Source organism: Gouania willdenowi, chromosome 21 (genome assembly GCF_900634775.1).
Source record: "Gouania willdenowi chromosome 21, fGouWil2.1, whole genome shotgun sequence".
NCBI lineage: Eukaryota > Metazoa > Chordata > Actinopteri > Blenniiformes > Gobiesocidae > Gouania > Gouania willdenowi.
This window is the reverse complement of record NC_041064.1, coordinates 26,150,087-26,167,412: the sequence shown is the minus strand read 5'-3', so window position 1 is coordinate 26,167,412 and position 17,326 is coordinate 26,150,087. Positions and strand designations below refer to the sequence as shown.

The 17,326-nt window shown below is 38.5% G+C and overlaps 1 protein-coding gene and 1 pseudogene across 4 annotated transcripts in view; both read right to left on the bottom strand.

Moving 5' to 3' along the window:
* Positions 1-196: 196 nt before the first annotated feature.
* The window catches only part of rnf17 (ring finger protein 17), a 57,287-nt gene continuing 40,157 nt past the window's right edge, over positions 197-17,326 (bottom strand). Inside the window, exons 15-40 of one of the 4 annotated variants that reach the window (XM_028437002.1) lie at positions 16,869-17,056; positions 16,564-16,690; positions 16,323-16,485; positions 14,434-14,549; positions 13,537-13,654; positions 12,191-12,299; positions 11,985-12,062; positions 11,789-11,866; positions 11,458-11,673; positions 11,147-11,294; positions 10,738-10,850; positions 10,343-10,433; positions 10,086-10,207; positions 8,965-9,160; positions 8,655-8,766; positions 6,613-6,776; positions 6,235-6,354; positions 5,983-6,063; positions 5,417-5,539; positions 5,274-5,330; positions 4,683-4,793; positions 3,638-3,761; positions 3,422-3,557; positions 2,201-2,387; positions 853-978; positions 198-691 (exon numbers count right to left, since the gene is read on the bottom strand). In XM_028437002.1, coding sequence (XP_028292803.1) covers positions 883-978; positions 2,201-2,387; positions 3,422-3,557; positions 3,638-3,761; positions 4,683-4,793; positions 5,274-5,330; positions 5,417-5,539; positions 5,983-6,063; positions 6,235-6,354; positions 6,613-6,776; positions 8,655-8,766; positions 8,965-9,160; positions 10,086-10,207; positions 10,343-10,433; positions 10,738-10,850; positions 11,147-11,294; positions 11,458-11,673; positions 11,789-11,866; positions 11,985-12,062; positions 12,191-12,299; positions 13,537-13,654; positions 14,434-14,549; positions 16,323-16,485; positions 16,564-16,690; positions 16,869-17,056 — 3,174 coding nt within the window. In that variant the 3' untranslated portion in view covers positions 198-691; positions 853-882. Of the gene's footprint in view, positions 979-2,200; positions 2,388-3,421; positions 3,558-3,637; positions 3,762-4,682; positions 4,794-5,273; positions 5,331-5,416; positions 5,540-5,982; positions 6,064-6,234; positions 6,355-6,612; positions 6,777-8,654; positions 8,767-8,964; positions 9,161-10,085; positions 10,208-10,342; positions 10,434-10,737; positions 10,851-11,146; positions 11,295-11,457; positions 11,674-11,788; positions 11,867-11,984; positions 12,063-12,190; positions 12,300-13,536; positions 13,655-14,433; positions 14,550-16,322; positions 16,486-16,563; positions 16,691-16,868; positions 17,057-17,326 lie in introns of all 4 variants that reach the window. The other 3 variants (XM_028437003.1, XM_028437001.1, XM_028437004.1) reach the window with 3 other exon arrangements.
* LOC114455757 (uncharacterized) lies at positions 7,357-7,474 on the bottom strand (annotated as a pseudogene).

Genomic DNA, 17,326 nt, shown 5'->3' with positions numbered 1-17,326 from the left:
TTTTAGATTTATTTATTGGTGTACATGTTTTATAAAATAAATTTTATAAAATAATGTTGCATTGACATGAATGTTAAAATGCATTTAAACACTGCACAGAAGCCAGATGTGGAACATTTTATTCAGTTTAACAAACTACAACAGCAGGCGAACATCACACAAACCACTGCTGTAAAATAAACAACTTCAAAAACAACAACTTCAAACTGAACACAACAGAACGTGTTGGAGTCATCGATTAATCCTGGAATGAGAAAAACAAGCAAAGACCAACCACGCTGCATTAAAGCTTCATTTCTTTCTGAAGAATCCTCCGAGTCTTAAATGGCCCATGACACCAGTTTTTACATCTAATGTTTTGACGCCATCTTATTCTATGAAAGGAATCAGGCTGATATCTGGTTATAAAAGTGTCAAACAATGCTTAGTTTGTTGTAATCTTTAATATCGTATTTTCCACTTCTGTAGAGCACTGCTGCTGAAATATATATTTTAGCTGTGTCAGTTTGAAGCCAGAACTGCACTAATATGAACCCAATAAGAAGAGGAATCTGCTCTGCATCACACTGTAAATAAGGAAACTCTTCTAACAATGAGCTGCTACACAGTATGGAGGCATCTTGTAATAATTATGATGCTAACTAACTCCGTGTGGGATTTCTGCACTGCACAACCCATATACAGTCATGCTCTGAAAAACAGAACAGAAATGCATGAAAAGTAACAGTAGAATGAAAAATGTAACGGGAAGATAGACATAATAAAATTAAGAATGTGTTCTGCCATATACCATCAACATGATATTTGGTGTCAGGGCTCAAAATAAGTTCTGAGAGAGTTGTAAGAACACACCTAAATATTTCTGATGAAATTGTAGACTGTTTACTCGAGCTCAGCCAGCCCCATGTGAACCAAAGGAGAATGAATGAACTCTCCTTTCTCGTCGCACAGCAGCACCGTCAGCTGGGGCTCCAGAGCCTGAAAACAGACTAAACATTACCCAACCATTCTAGTGTTTTCAGTCAGGACAGCTTCATACAGCGTCTATACAGAGTGCAGGAATAGAACAATCTAGGATAGGATGAAACTAGAAGACAGTCATCAACATTCCCTCCCAAAAAAAACGGAACAAGGGCAATAACTCTGAAAACAATAATCGTGCACTTCTCATTTTTAGTTAGAAGTCCGTTTTGTAAAAAGGGGAGTCACAAGAAGCACAAGTGTTTATGTACAGGGACCCACAGGGTACTGATACTCTGAAGCCACACACTGAATTTGGTTATCCTATCTTAAACAGTTTCAGAGAAAAGCTGTTCCCTTAAACACGGACGGACAAACGGACAGAGCTCAAACCTACTGTATATCCTCCTTCCACACTTTGTGGCGGGAAATAAAAATACCACTATACAAAAAGTCCCTAAACTTCATGCTAACGTCTATGGGAAAACCCACATATCTGCTCATGCTAACGTTTACAGTGATCGGCAGTGATTTATATAACACCGTTTATGCTTAACTTTCACAAACAATCTTAGGAGTGTTATCAAACAGTACACTTAAACATACTCAGTTAGTAGAGACCAGCAGGCCATGGGCTTTCAAGATGGCGTCTTCCGACTACAACGGCAACGGTGTTACACAAACTCACCCAGAGTAAAGAAAAACGGAATAAGGGCAATAACTCCGAAAACAATAATTGTGCACTTCTCATTTTCGAACTCCATCAAGGTATTGAAACCCTGAAGCCACACACTGAATTTGGTTTCTGAGAAAAACTGTCCACTTTAACTCGGAAGGACAGACACACGGAACCCAAACCTATATCCCCCTTCCACTTTATGGCGGAGGATAATAAAATAAAATATAATAAACCAAACGCGACTGAAGCAACGCGATCTCGTTATCTCCCCTAAAGCGACGTGATGTGTAATTTGAGCGAAACGTCTCGCTCAACCTCGTTGATCAAAGTTGAAAAATCTGAACTTTTTAAGCGACTTTAAACGACAAATCCCTCGTCCTTCACTTTCTGTAGAGCTTTAAAGCATTATAACCACTGAAATATTGCACAAATACACAAAAAAATCGATTTAAAAATTGGCACATAAAAAAATCGCGATATATCGTTAAATCAATTTTTTTCACACATCTACTTGTCACTTTATTCACTACCCTATAAAATCAGTTTCTTCAATTTTCTTACCACCACAGTTGCTGTGATGTTGTTGTGCAGCAGGTTGAGCATCTCCACCATAGCTTTAATGCTCCACTCAGGGCTGTAGGGCAGCATGTCCTCCTCCAGGCTGACACTGGGGGCTTTGAAGCCGGCTACTCTGACCTTCAGAGCCTGACAGGGAAACTGCAGCAGCTCAGTGGGTATCTGACGCAGCCTATCGTACAGACGACACATAATGGAGTATTTCATTATCAACTTCAATTCACACAATATACAGTAACTGCTTTAAAGGTAAACCACTTCTCAGACTGTCTCAAATTATTTAAATGTAGTTGATGTTAATAAAGAAAGTTTTGTTGTATCCACTAAGGTTATAATGTGTTACAAAGTGTTTTTTCAAATATTATTGACTGAAAGAAAATAAAAATAAATAGTAAGAGCATTGATAAATGTTTTGGATATTTACTGTACACCACCAAGCATGCTAAGCACTACTAATAAAATATTCTTTTTTATATGACTTTTGTTTTTACATTTTGATGCTTTAATTCAATGGTCCTCAACCACTGCACTGACGTGCCATAAGTTATTTCTGCTTTTGCGCTCACGTCTCAGTGGTGAAACGCTAGTATTTACTGTGTAAATCAGCCAGTTTGTAATAAAAGGAAACAATAAACAGCATAAAGTTGCCAAATAAAACGTTCAGTTTGTTTAAAGCGATCACATCCGTATTCTGACTGAGTCTGGACTCGCTGTGATCGGTAGTTTGCGGTAAGAAGAACGGACGAAGCGGTGCGTCAGTCTGGTTCCAGTAAAAAGTCACCATAAAAACTGTAAATGGACTGATATGCAGACGTGGAGCAGTGAGAAGGAGACTTCATGTGGAGATGGAAACTCATCAGGATACACAGAAATCTCAGTTAAAGCTTAAGGGAGTCTAGCAGCCCGCCTAACTGCCTGTTCTGATTGGCTGAGTCATCTGAAGGGCACCTTCATCAGCCAATAGAGTGCAGCTTATGTGACAATGCGGTGTTGGTATGAATTTTTCTTGGAAAATTGCTAAATTATTGAAATGCGGCCAATACAGCAGTGCACTTTATAGTTCAGAAATGACAGTAAATTTTGATGTTCAATGCAAAACTAAAGTGACTGAAACTAATGGTAAGAATGTGATCCCTGCAGTCCTTGTGTTATTGTGTTGGTCTAGTTTGATTACAGCAGGTGTCCCACAGTGTGTGCAGGTCATACTGTTTGGTGGGAAGAGTTTCATCAGAGCCGAAGTCAACGTGCTGGATGAGGAGCTTTGCAGGCTCAACACTGGTGATGTCCATCAGTCGAGCTCGGTAGTATTTGCCATCACCGTACTCTGCCAAACAGGGAGCTCCTGTAAATAAACACAAATCAATCTTTTGTAATTCCAATCGCTTATTTGAAATCATGGTGAAATAAACACTGAAATCATACCACGAAAAAAGCTGGCAGGATGCGGTAAACTTTTTATGTCAGAATTAATTCTGGTCAAAGCTCCTTCAAGATTCTTTGCGTGGACTTTAACATGAGCTGTTCCCTCCAAAGGACACATGAAGAGCTGCACGACAAAAACATGTCAGTCAAAATCTCATGTGCTCCAAAACATGACATAAAAGCATACAGCTTTACATTAAATCAATGTGTGTATTTTTAAGCAAATGTTTGTGTGAAGTACAGTAGTTAACTCAGACAATATACATGAACACTTTAGTATGTATCATAGTAAAGCTAACCTTTCATTCTATCAGAAAAAAGCCTAACATGTTCAGTGAACAACAAAAATATAAATCCCTCATAGTTATTAAACCATTAATCAATACAGCTTATCAACAAGTTGGTAATGCATTTTCTTTTTTTCAAGTTTTTTTATTCAGTGTTTATTTGATGTCAACAACACATCTACTGAGAGTAGTTACCACAATATCAAAACATCAGAAAATATATCGTCGATGTACAAGTGCTATCACAACAAGAACACTGTCATCAACAGTTTCTAAGAAAAGCTGTCCCCTTTAACTCGGATGGACGAACGCACGGACGGAGCTCAAACCTACATCCTTCTTCCACTTTGTGGCGGGGATAATAATAATGGAGGGGGTGGGAGAAAGTAAGCGTGACAGAGACATTGGCCAATGTCCAGAAAATCTAGACATGGTAATTTGTTGAAATAAGAACATGTTCATTTCTTAAATCAGCACAGATAGGAGAACTTTTTTGGTTCAAAAACATCATAACATGATATGGTTGTAATTTTAGACTGACATGAATCATCAGTCTTTGTTTTTGCACTTTATTTGCAGAGTAGCACATTTTGCACTTTAAATTTAAAAAGGCTCAATATGCTATTTTGAACCTTGTACATCGTCCCACCTCTAAGAGAAAAAAACTCAAAAACTTGAATGGTTAATGTATCTGAAGTAGATAGTTCTTAAACTCAAACCATAAACAGGCACACTTGATTGACACACATGGTCACTACCTCATTGGGTGTGCACAGATGAGTAACTCTGACTTTAAAGCTCTCCCCCACATGTGGAAGGATTGGGTTGACAAAACTTTCCATCATCGGGTCCTCGAGTTCAATCAAACCCTGAAAACCAAAAGACCAGTTACTAGACAAACAACACCCAGAAAGCAACAAAAGTAATTAATGGTAAAGGAAACTAACATTTATACGTCTATACAGGTGCACAATGACACGCAGAAAGGAAAAATGCAATTCAAAATGTGTAGAATTTAAAGCGTTTCAGTCTGCCAGTGCATAAGCTTTTGAGTTTGTTGGACTTTGTTCCGAGTGTTTGGGGTATTATAAATGGGAGTTTTGCAAAGATCAGTACAAGCGTGAGGAAGTTTACTTGTACATACATTAAAAAGCGTTAGCTTCACCAATACCAAAAAAAACACTAAAGCAAACTGGGAGTCAGTAATGGGATGATACACTTGGAAGGAAAAAGTGGAAGAAATTCCTAAACAATCTCCGCTTTGCTTCCTCCATAGGCCACGACAATAAATAAAGCACATAAGTTTGATGGATAACATAACAAAGCAAACGTGTGTAAGGTTTGCACACCTCTGTGGTGATGACCCACTCATCCAAGATGGGGCTACCCAATATCTGTTCTTCTCCCTATAGAAAAAAAAAAAACATATTTCCCTGTAAAACCACTCAAACATTATAAACAAAGGTGTAGAGACAGACAACAGCAAACAAACTTCTCCAGGTGTCAAAGCTCCGTCTATTACACCGTGTTGGTGGTGACAAAGAATACCAGTCAGGCTCAAACCATCAATGAACATTTCAACCATGAGTGGTCCTCTGGGGTCAGATGGTAGCTCCTGACAGAGAAAAACATTTATCATATTAAAAACACATAACTGCAGACTGGGTGTGAAAGCGTAGCAAAGACACTTTAACAGGGTATTGAGTAGGGCTGGGGCGTTATACTTCTGTCTCTATTCTATTTTATCACAATATTTGGGGTGCCTATTCAATATATATCGGAATTCTGATTTATGTGTTTCCATAGGATTGATTATTGCAATATTAATTTCCATATCCAAAAACAAATGTTGAATCATACATTTAAAGAAACTACAATCTTCATAGTTCCAAAAAAACAAAGCACATCACAAGTCAGTCAGTCTGCCCGACATTTGTTTCCAGCTCACATTAATCTACATTTAGCGTTAAACTATGATGTGGTATTTAAAAAAAAGATCAAATTAAATCACGATATATACGTGAATCAACATAATGTTAGTAATGAGTGCTAGTTTACTTTGACAAGCATTTCTAAGGAGCGGTCCACTAACATCTCCTTCATTAAATCCAAAGCATCCTTCTGCCACATCCCACCAACCTGAAGAAAACAGGATGTAAAACACAGCTAGGAACAAGTTCTACTACGAGTCAAACAAATATTCTCACATCCTACGAAAACTTGCAGCCATGGTTAGGAGTAAAACTCCTTCTTAAAGAGAATTTTAACACAAGTATGATCACAGTTGAATTAAAATATGAAAACTTGTACAGGGTTGATGTCACGTAGCTGGCAGGGCAATGAGAGCTGAGGAACATCATCGCACAGCAACACAGGATACACATGGACAAATGGGATGTTCTCCACCAAGCCGTAGTCCACATACTGCACCTGGTAACACACAAGCCTGGCTCTGGTAGTAAATAAAGCTTTATACTTTTTTTTATTCTTTCCACAATAAAAACAGCTGAGAATCTATAGAGTTATAAAAAAATAAGGCTTGAGTTTTTTAAACAATAAAGTGTGACGACAAAATATTTAACAAGAAAAAAGGTTTCACATCCAAAACTTTATAGTGTTTGTATCTTTCTCCAACACATATAGCATATATTGTCATGAGGTGTTTGGTTGTAATGAGTTGTGTCAGACCTTCACATGTCCACCCAGCACCTCCAGCAGCTGTCCTCGGTACCACAACATGTCAGATCCAAACACAGCACAGCCCTGCACTGACTTCCAGGTGTACTGCTGGTGTCGGGGTAACGTCTTCATGCTCTTTTCAATCCTCTGCTGAAGATGCTTCAGCTGACGCTCTGTCATGAAAATGCAAATATGTGATGCCCAATACAAAAAACTAAACCAAATTTAAATATTTTTATTTTAAACACAATATTTAACATTTAAGAACCTCAATTAAAAAAATTTACTGCTCAAGGTACAAATATGGTCATTAAATAAATGCTTAATCAAACAAAATGTGCAACATATTTTGTAAATGATAAATCAGCATACACCATCTCTCACATGAAACAAACGAGGTATGAAATTAGGAAAATATTATTGGGGAAATTTTGGCTTTTATTTCCTCATTGTGTTCTTACTTTTTAATATAATAATAATGCATCAGTTTTATATAGCGCTTTATCATAGACACTCAAAGTCGCTTTACAGAATTAAGGCATTATTCTTTCACTCCACACTTAGTGGTGGTAAACTACTATTGTAGCCACAGCTGCCCTGGGGCAGACTGACGGAAGCGAGCCTGCCATAGTGCGCCATCGGCCCCTCCGACCACCACCAACGCTCACTCACACACTACATTCATACTAGGCAATGTAGGTGAAGTGCCTTGCCCAAGGGCACAATGACAGATACCACTGGGTGACTGCCACCCCACTGTGGCACCTGGAATTCTCAGTGGTCTCCCATCCAACTACTAACCAGGCCCAGACCTGCTTACCTTCCGAGATCTAACGGGATCGGGCAATGACAGGCTGGTATGGCCACTAAATATAAACCCACTGCTGCTGAATCTTGTTTATTTTATATCTGATAATAAGTTACATGAAGTTATTGTTGCTAAATATCGCTCTGATTTTTAATAATTAAACTAGATCAGGCTTAATGATTTAATCATTAATCTACTGAGAACAGTACGAAAAGGATATTTTGGTGTAATAATCACATGACTTGCTTTACTGTCTAATGGGGACAGCTTTGTCTCGTGAAGACATGAAATACAATTAAAATATTGTGTTTCACAAGTTGGGACGAATGAACAGTGACGTTAGTTTAATGCTAACATTTATTTCACAGAATGTGTGACATGTTAAATTTTAGCCTTCCATACAAATGTTAAATCTTACCATAAACAAATTGGTAGCCTTTTGTGGTTTGATGATGGTAAGCTGTGTACTTTTCACTTGGTCGCTTCTTTTTATGAAGTGGTTAGCTTTAGCTCTTAGCCCAGTCTTGTGTTTCAGTGGGTTAGCTTAGCATGCTTTAGTCCAATTTCCAGTTCATAATCATTGCTAGCAGGTACATCTCTGTCAACGTATATACTGGAACTTTGGGTGGATGTGGTGGAGGAACTTATACTGGTTCACTTTGTTGCGTGGGTGTCATGTAGCGTTCCATGATGTGTCGCTGCACAGCAGCTTCAGGTAGGCTGTGACGTGAGCAGCGCTGTCTGTGTGTGTGAGGGGCGAGAGCGGGAGCACGCACTGCGGCGCTTGTTTTTAGACAAGCGAGCACTGAATTTGGCGTTTGCTCAGGTCATCATTTCAGGTGGTGAAACATGAAACTGCCAATGTACACAGTTGCTTTGGAGAGGCTCAAGCCATTCCTCCAAGGGGTTCAGTGAAATTATTGAACATTCTATCGCACATAATTTCTATTGATAACGTCTCTATTGCGATATACAGTGTATAATTGTTTTATCACCCAGGCCTAGCCGGCGTTCAATCTGACATTTTACAACAAAATACGCGAAATGAAAAAACTTTTACTAAAATATTAGAAGTTGGACTACGATCAATCAACAGCATTACTTAATACCCAGATACAGATATATTCAGCAGTAAAAAAGTGGTACAGGTGTAATGGTAGAGAAAATAGCTGGGTGGTTTATCAATGTAGTGCATCAATATGTGATCAAATATAGTCTATACCTATAACAAAACTAAATTCACCTGCAGTCCGAGTTCTGACATAAATCGTGCCGTCATCTCCAACACTAGAAACCTTTATCAGTATCTGAGAGATGCTGGGCAGGTCAGGAGGGTCGTACAAGCTCGTCTTCACCTGTGCACACAATGCAGACTTTAATGAGCAGTGGGTATACATTTATTGGCATTCAAAGCTAATCACTTGTATAACTTTCACTGAACGAGGAAGAGTTCTTTTAAACAACAATTTTCACCTTAGTATAAACCTGAAAACTTTGTAATCTATAATAAACTTTGCTTTTAATGAGACTTAAGGGAATAAAAGTGTATTCACCATCTTAGTACACATTTGGAAGCGAGGAGCTGGCTTTGGGGGGATGTGACGGAAGACGGGTGGAGTTAATTTAGGTACAGTCGGAAAAGTGACCAATGATTCAGAAGGGAAAGGGTTGCTTTTCTTCTCCACTGGTAGATGATCACTCTCTGCAGATGATGCTGCAGTTTTTATGGGATGTGGGATGAGAGCATCTCTGAAACAAGGCCAATGCACACATTGTTTGTAAACACACACAAACAGATTTGATATAATCAACACTTAAGAGCACATGATCACGAGTCCTGATTGGATTTTGAACACTGACAGCATTTTCTTCCTATTTTCATTAGTTAATGAAAATATTCACTATAGGTACCTTTTAATAATTTTAAGAGTTAATCAAAGTGAAACAAGATACAATTAAAGTTTGTTTGAAAAATAGTTAACTATGCTTTAAAAATTGTGTAAAACAAACGGCCAAAATATTTTTTTACCCTGTAGATAACATGATTAAGGAATTAATGTCTAAACAAATAAAGGTGGTTATTTGCAACTAAAACAAAGACTGAAGGTGACGTACACACCACCCCAAGCTATTTGAAAACAGAGCTGATGCACTCATAGTTCAAGCCACCAAAACTCATAAGAAAAATATTTTGTAGTCTGGGAAAAAATTTATTAAAAATAATTATGGAAAATGCACAACCTCAATATGCCTTACTGCTCACTGAGTTTTTTCTCACGGCATTTCAGTCTCTCAGCCCTTATTCACCCTTATCATGATCTGTGCACAAATAATTTGTTCAGCTATAAAAACTATTAGAATGTTTTCTTAATTGCACAACACATTTTAATGTGCATGTCATCGCAGTCAAAATGGTCTTTGTAAACAGCTGTTCACTACTCGCCTCCGACTGGTTCACTTAATACATCATGATATCAAAAAGTAACACAAAAACTGAGTGCAAAGCAGCCAATATGTCTGACTGGGCCTCTATAGGTTGGCTACTGACAAAAACAAACATTAGGTGTAGATTGGCGTATGTAAAATTCTATGAATTATGTTATCTACAAGTTAAAAGAAAGTTATAAATTGGATCTGCAACAGAAGCCTCATTCTTCAATTTTTCAACAGATACCTTGGTTTCCATTCCCTGAGGGCAAGGCCTTCACTCATTAGGAAGTCAGACATGCTGATTAAATGTCCCACTGTGTTGAAGTAGAACAGAGTGACGGGTACTGGAGGCTTCTCCGTCAGCTCCTGCACAATGATTAGAGGACAGAAATTAGACCAATGTAAAAAAAAGATGAGCTCTACAGATTGGGATTTAAATTATTGTTGCAAGCATGAACTTGTGAAAAAATTAACTGGGCTGTGTTAAAAGATAAGAAGAACCTTGAAAGTGAGCACTGCCATGGCTTGGGTCAAGTAGTGGGAAAAAAGATCACAGGCTGTGTCTGTCCAAGTAGTTCGACCTCCTGCTGGCCTGAAAGAGTGAGGAATAGCAGATATAATCAAAGTGCTTAAAAACAAGGCAGCAGATATACATACACGGACCGAAGGATTGGTGGGCCAATTTAGGCTATTTAAAGTGATATACCAAAAAGAGGTTTCCAAGGTGATACTTACAGTGAAAGTAAGTGTTTTACTTAGCAGAAATAGGAATCTGCTGGATAAGTGATTTCGCGGTTGAAAAAAATGTGATGGTATAATGAATAATGTAGAAGGTCTCGTGAACAATCTTGACTTCAAAGTGTGACTGACAGAAAATTGAAGGCAGACTGAGTTACCTGATATCATGAAGAAAGCATTCCAGCGCCATGCAGCCAATCAGAGAAGATGGCAGTGGTCGCAGATTACCAATGTGCACTTTCACAGTGTTTCCATGGTCACACCGTCTCACCTAGCAAAGAAAATACATCACAACTAAAAGATAAGTCAATGTGGGGCTGGGCATCCACACTACAGACTGAAAAGCTGCTGTTCTGCACATTTTAAGCACCGTCATATCAGAAACACTTTACCATATCTGTCGCATACACTTTGACACAAACATTTGTCTCTTTGCATTAAACCCATCCCACAGTGGTTGTGATCGGACAGTAGTTAAGTTTCTCTGTCAATCCTGGGATTTTGTTTCAAAAAGATTTCATCTTTCACTGGATGGTTGTGTTTTATTAGGTAAGACTTAAGCCACACCTCAACCTCGTTACATGATCCCTGGACGTCCGAGCAGAGCTGTCCTCTCTCCCAAACCCCAGCAACCTTTGCAGCACAGAACATGTCAGCCTTCCACTCAACATTCTGTGAGTCAGTCAGTGCACACTCCTTTACCAGATCACAAATTCTGAAAAGCAAAACAATGACTGAGGTAATGAACACAGGATCCCGCTAACAAAAGCATTTCTGTATTCTTAGGAAAAAAAAAGGAATGTAATATGCGACGTGCAGAAACCACATATCATTTACCCTTAATTGACTTATTTTCACTATGCATTTTGACTGCTTACCTTTTAAGATGAGAGTCGAACTGTGTGAACTGGACATAGAAGCTGCTAGGTGAGTTAACATGAGTTACTCGGACATTCAGGTTCTTCTGCTGACTCAGCGTATTAAGCAGTGGTTTTAACTCCAGCAGAAACCCATCCTGCTCATCCAAGCATGCTTTGAGATCTAGTGGAGGGTCCCATATTGGGCTGTCATCACAACCAGTTGTGGTCATTATTCTGTGATAATAGAGAAAAAGAAACAACCTCAAGTCAGTATGTTGTAAAATGGAACATTTATGACAAAAGCTTGGAGGTAAAAGTTAATAAATATAATAAAAAAACAGAGCATTACCCCTCTTTGGAAGAAGCCAAACTGTCTAGTGGAGGGTCCCATACAGTGCTGTTATCACAACCAGTTGTGGTCATTATTCTGTGATGATAGAGAAAAGGAAACAACCTCAAGTCAGTATGTTGTAAAATGGAACATTTATGACAAAAGCTTGGAGGTAAAAGTTAATAAATATTATAATAAAAAAACAGAGCATTACCCCTCTTTGGAAGAAGCCAAACTGTCTACTGCAGGGTCCCATACAGCGCTGTTATCACAACCAGTTGTGGTCATTATTCTGTGATAATAGAGAAAAAGAAACAACCTCAAGTCAGTATGTTGGAAAATGGAACATTTATGACAAAGGCTTAAAGGTAAAAAAGTTAAAAATTATAATTGGAAAAAAAAAAACAACAGAAGCATTACCCCTCTTTGAAACAAGCCAGGCTCTCTTTGACCAGCAGGTCAGCTATGCTGGTTTTGGGCTTGTCCACATCACACTTAAACATTTTGACTGAGAGAGGATCAGTCTCTTCTGAAAAAAATAAATGATAAAATATTATAGGGCAGGAAGCATAAAACCTCATCACAAAAAAGTTTGGAGCTTTAAAAAAAATAAAATAAATAAATAAGTGACCAAAATGATTAATAGTCTTTTATTTGGATTTATTCATGTATCAGATAGGTGCTAAACAGCATGCTCTGGATTTGCAGTTAAACATTGAACAATATTTTTGAATTTATCTTAATGTTTTAATTTTGAATACTTTATTAATCCCAGAGGGAAATTCTGGTTTTTACACTGTTTTATTTTCAGGGACATGCTTCTCGCACACAAAGAACCAAATCACACACGTCAGAGTAAGGATGCTTTTACTATGAAGAAAGCGCACCAGAGCAGTGTTGGGGTTCGACGCCTTGCTCAAGGGCACCTACTAGTTCGCACCAAGACTTGAAATGGCAACCCTCCGGTTCCCAACCCAAGTCCCTACGGACTGAGCTACTGCCGCCCATATAGAATGTTCTTTCATTTTTAGTCATTTGTGTGGTGCAGTTGGAGTATTTTGCCATTTTAGGTTTTGATGGCTGAAAAAGTCTGCTTCATTTTGGCTGGAGTGAAGATGCAAACTAAGTCTAGAGCAGATCAGGCAAGCAAATAGCAGACTGGAGCTGGTAATGTCAGGGGTCACAGGATCATGTGTGATGAACACAATCTTAGAGGGCTTCTTGCTAGACTTGTTCAGAGAGCGCACCAAACATAGGTAGCCGGTGACAGCAATTGAATCTTTTTAAATCTGTTTACAGCCGTTTCCTGATGCCTGAGAGCCACTGTGTTACATATTGATGAAATTAAATAGTGGACGTTCCTGCTTTAAAAGCTGCTTTGAAATGTGTGTTGTATATTTGCAAAATTAAACAGTAGACGATTCAATAAACAGTTTATAAACAGTCAGTTCCTAATTGACTTCATGTATTAATTCAAAAGTTAAAAACCCACCACTTAACTAACGTCTCCTCCACTCTTGCTTTTCCTTGTAAAGCGTGTTTGAGTTCTTTTGAAAAGTGCTATATATAACTGATGTATTATTAAATTAGTATTTTTCTATACTTTTTCTTTGTTTTCCTGCTAAAGAGCAGGATATATGAGGCTGTTTTATCAACACTGTTAGCATTGGCCAGAAGCTTCTGGTTGTCATTTCAAATCCATTTAACCAATGAGACACAGCCTCCCAGGAGGAGGCACACACAGCCAGCCTCATACATCCTTGTACCTGTAGCAATGACAGAGACCAGCTTTTGATGAGAAAGGCTGATGAATCTGCTGGTGCATGTGTCGCTCCAGGTCTCTCCATCAAGAGGAATAATATCTGACATACAGCAGTGGATGGCCTGAACAGAACAGAGGACAATTTCTACTGACAGTCCAAAAATATTTCAAGTGTGAAGCAGGGAAAAATAATCATTAAAATAAAGTACGTCTCTTTGTATGTGAGAGGTACTCTGCCCTTTCACAGAACCCATTTCATTTGAATTGTATTCACTTCCCCTAATTTTTCTGTAAATATAGACATTCTGTGCCAAAAATGCTGAATAGAAAATATTTCAGTAAAGTTTTGTAAATAATTTCATGTTTCTATGCTTCAGAAGTCACAACAGCACAATGTCGTGAGATCAAATGTGACCAAGTGGCTTTGCAAGAATTTGTAGCGTGAGATTTTGCAAGCTGTCAAAATCAGAATCAGAATCAGAATCATCTTTATTCGCCAAGTGTATGTTGTACACACGAGGAATTTGACTCGGTCAACTGTGTGATATATGCATGATATATTAGCACCCAATGACAGCTGGGATAGGCACCAGCAGACCCTGAATAGGAGCAAGTTGGTTGAAATTATATATATATATATATATATAGCTATTTCGGGAAGTTAATTTAGTGATAACCATTTGTTTTCCATAATCACAGACAATCTGAGGCTGATAACACTTTGCAACATATAAAGGTAACCAATTACTGACAAAGTTCATTTCATTTCGTCTTGTTTTGCTGAGGCAAATGCCATCAAACAATTGAACATGGGTCCATGACTCATGAGTTAGAACCTTTGGCTTATGGTGCAATTTATTTATAGTATTATCACATCTTGTTTCAGTTATAGAAATCTCACCATCGAAGGATGGGTGAAAAACTCTTCTTTGATCGCCCTCAGATCAAAGACGGGCAGGACTTTCTTATTTCCAAAGTCAACAAAGAGAACCTCCACTTCTCCTTCACTCAGAAGATCTGGACGTACACAAAACACTTCATGAAATTAACATGCAGCAACTTCAATCAAGTAAGATTATTATAGCCTTGTTTCCGTTTCTTTTTTTGGAGACATTGTATTTTTAAAACGTTGTAACCAAAATCCGAAACCTAGAAACTTTTTAAACTAATCAGCCCTTACCAGCTGGTGCACTGGCCATATACATTTGGCTAACATGAAATGGTTAACTTGTAAATGTAAAAGCAGTAGCAGGTCAGAGCAGAGATGAGAATTCAGCTGCTAAAAGTAAAACTGTTTCTGAACGCTAATGCTGCGCTTCGAATCAACTCTATACGGAAGGTAAGGATATTATTTGCGGCTCTGAAGTACATTAAAACTAAAACAGCTATTGACAACCATTGCTGGGAGGTTAGGTTAATGCAAAATAAAGTTTAGATTCTTGGTCCGAGCCTTGGTCTAGGCTCGGGCCTCATTTTCCCGCTTAGCTGTCGGGCGGGCTTCAATTTTAACTTTTTTTTTTTTTTTTTTTTAAATTTCTATTACATTAATATTACTTTTTAATAAACAAAAACACTTCTATATTTTTGTGGTATCATTTCTAAAGTGATTTCTGCTAGTAGTGGGACGGGATATTGATGGCGTTGTGTTGCGTTTTGCTGTTCAGCGTTCACATTCACTGAATATTATTTGCTGATTTTGCTCATTCCTTACTTGCTGCTAGAGCGCAGGGAACAAATATGATTGCGTGCTTCAGTCAGGTCTGTGGCTGGGAGAGTGGGGAAAGTGTGGGCGTAAGCGGGAAAAGACTATAGAACAATTCTGTTCCCACGGTAATGAGTGTATCACGTTCCAAAATGGTTCTTTATGCTTTTGTTTATTTTTGGCGTGTTACTACAACCTCCATTAAAGCCTGTAAAACTGTGATAAAGGCTCGAGTCACGTCATTACATTTACCTTTTGGGCTGCGGTGAGTGTGTGCACCCAACACACATACATCCCCCTCTCTCCCCCCTCGCTGTGTGAGGCACCGCACTACTAATCTACCAGCTGCAATACGTTCAATAAAATAATAATGTACATCAGGTTTGCTTCGGGCTCTGGCCTACAATTTAAGTTAACAGGTCAGGCTTTATGCCCGCGGGCCCAGGTCGGGTCGGGTCGGATTTTTTGGGCCCGAACTAAACTCTAATTGAAAGTGATGCAAATGCACGGCCTATGTTTATGCCCCCTCAGCTGGCTGCTCTGAGGTGATGAAAACTTCATAATCTTTGAAGACCATTTTCTCCCTCGTGTAGTCGAGAGTGACAACATTCAAACAGCCATAACTTCAAATATTATTTAAATGTGTGCAACACCTTTGGAAATCTTAGGACCTACACTTTAGAACTACTGCTACTAGACTACTACTAGACTACATCAGAATCTGTAAATAAGTCAAACCGCCCCAAGCCGACTTGTTCCGGTTTTCACATGGTGCGTCAAATTAAAAAAAGATTAAGAAGCATGAACTCATTTAATCCTCCCCACTTCCTAGTTTACTGCACAATTATCTGCAAGAGTTTTATACCATGCATATCTGCAATATTAAGTGCTGGAAGATGTGGAAGAGAGAGGAAGACAGAAAACTGATGAAAATGGAAAGTCTTTTGGAAGGAAAATTGAACCACTGTTGCAAAATGTGATTGTTTAAAAATTCAATAAAAAATAAGTTAAAAAACAAAAAGTAACAGAATTGCACTGAATCTGAATGAACAAATTTAAAAACTTATCGAAACCATAAACGTTCTCACCTATTACTTGAGCTCTGTACCACAAGTTGCCATCAAAGCAAGTCACACAGGCCCCATGAATTACAGGAGCATTAATGGTAAGCTCATCCACCCTCAACTCTGAGGTTGCACTGTAACACTCCTGAAGCTTGGCTGAGAAAAGCAAGAACGCCGGGTCCTTTACCTGGCATAAAAAGAGAAAGATGCCGACAACCTCCAAAGATAAACAGGGTGTTTTGTACTATTTTGCATTGTTTACTACCAGTTGGATGTAAAAGTCAGAGGGACTGTTGACATGGGTGACCAGAGCATCATGCATGGTGTTGATTTCAGGTAGGATTGGTGGATCATATGACCAGCTCTTGGCTAATGCCACTGGGGAGTAAAACCTATGAGACACAGAAAGATGCACAGAAATGTAAACACTTAAGCTACAAGTTCTTATTAAGGTCAAATTCAAAAACTTTCATTAAAAACATTAGAGTTAAATGCTATTTATTTAAACATTGACATAAAGTTGCTGAAGCTCTCCTAATATCTTGTATGCACATTTAGACGTGCATGTACCTGGCCACTCCCATTAAAACAAGGTAGTCTCGGAGATATATGGCCTCATCGCTGGACTGATCCATCGGTGTCCTTTTTAGGTCCACCAACAGAGCGTTTCTGTTCTGACCCATAAGATGCATCTCAACGACCGCATGGCAAACGACATTGTAAAACTCTGTCCGGGCCTCCTCAGTCCAGCCTTTTGTCTACATGCACACACAATAATATCTATTAGCTACAAGCATTCGTTTTCCCCCTAAAATGACAAATGTATATTCAGGGCATAGTATTTTGACATATTACAATGAAATAATGTGATATTAGAAAGAGAATTCATAATTTAAAAAAAAATTGAAATTGATACTGGTGAACAAAAGCCTTTCCACTCTTTTACAATACAATAGCCACATCTTATACAGCATGCCAGTTATGTTGTGCCACGCATTTACAAAGGTCTATTTTTGGCAAAAAAGAAA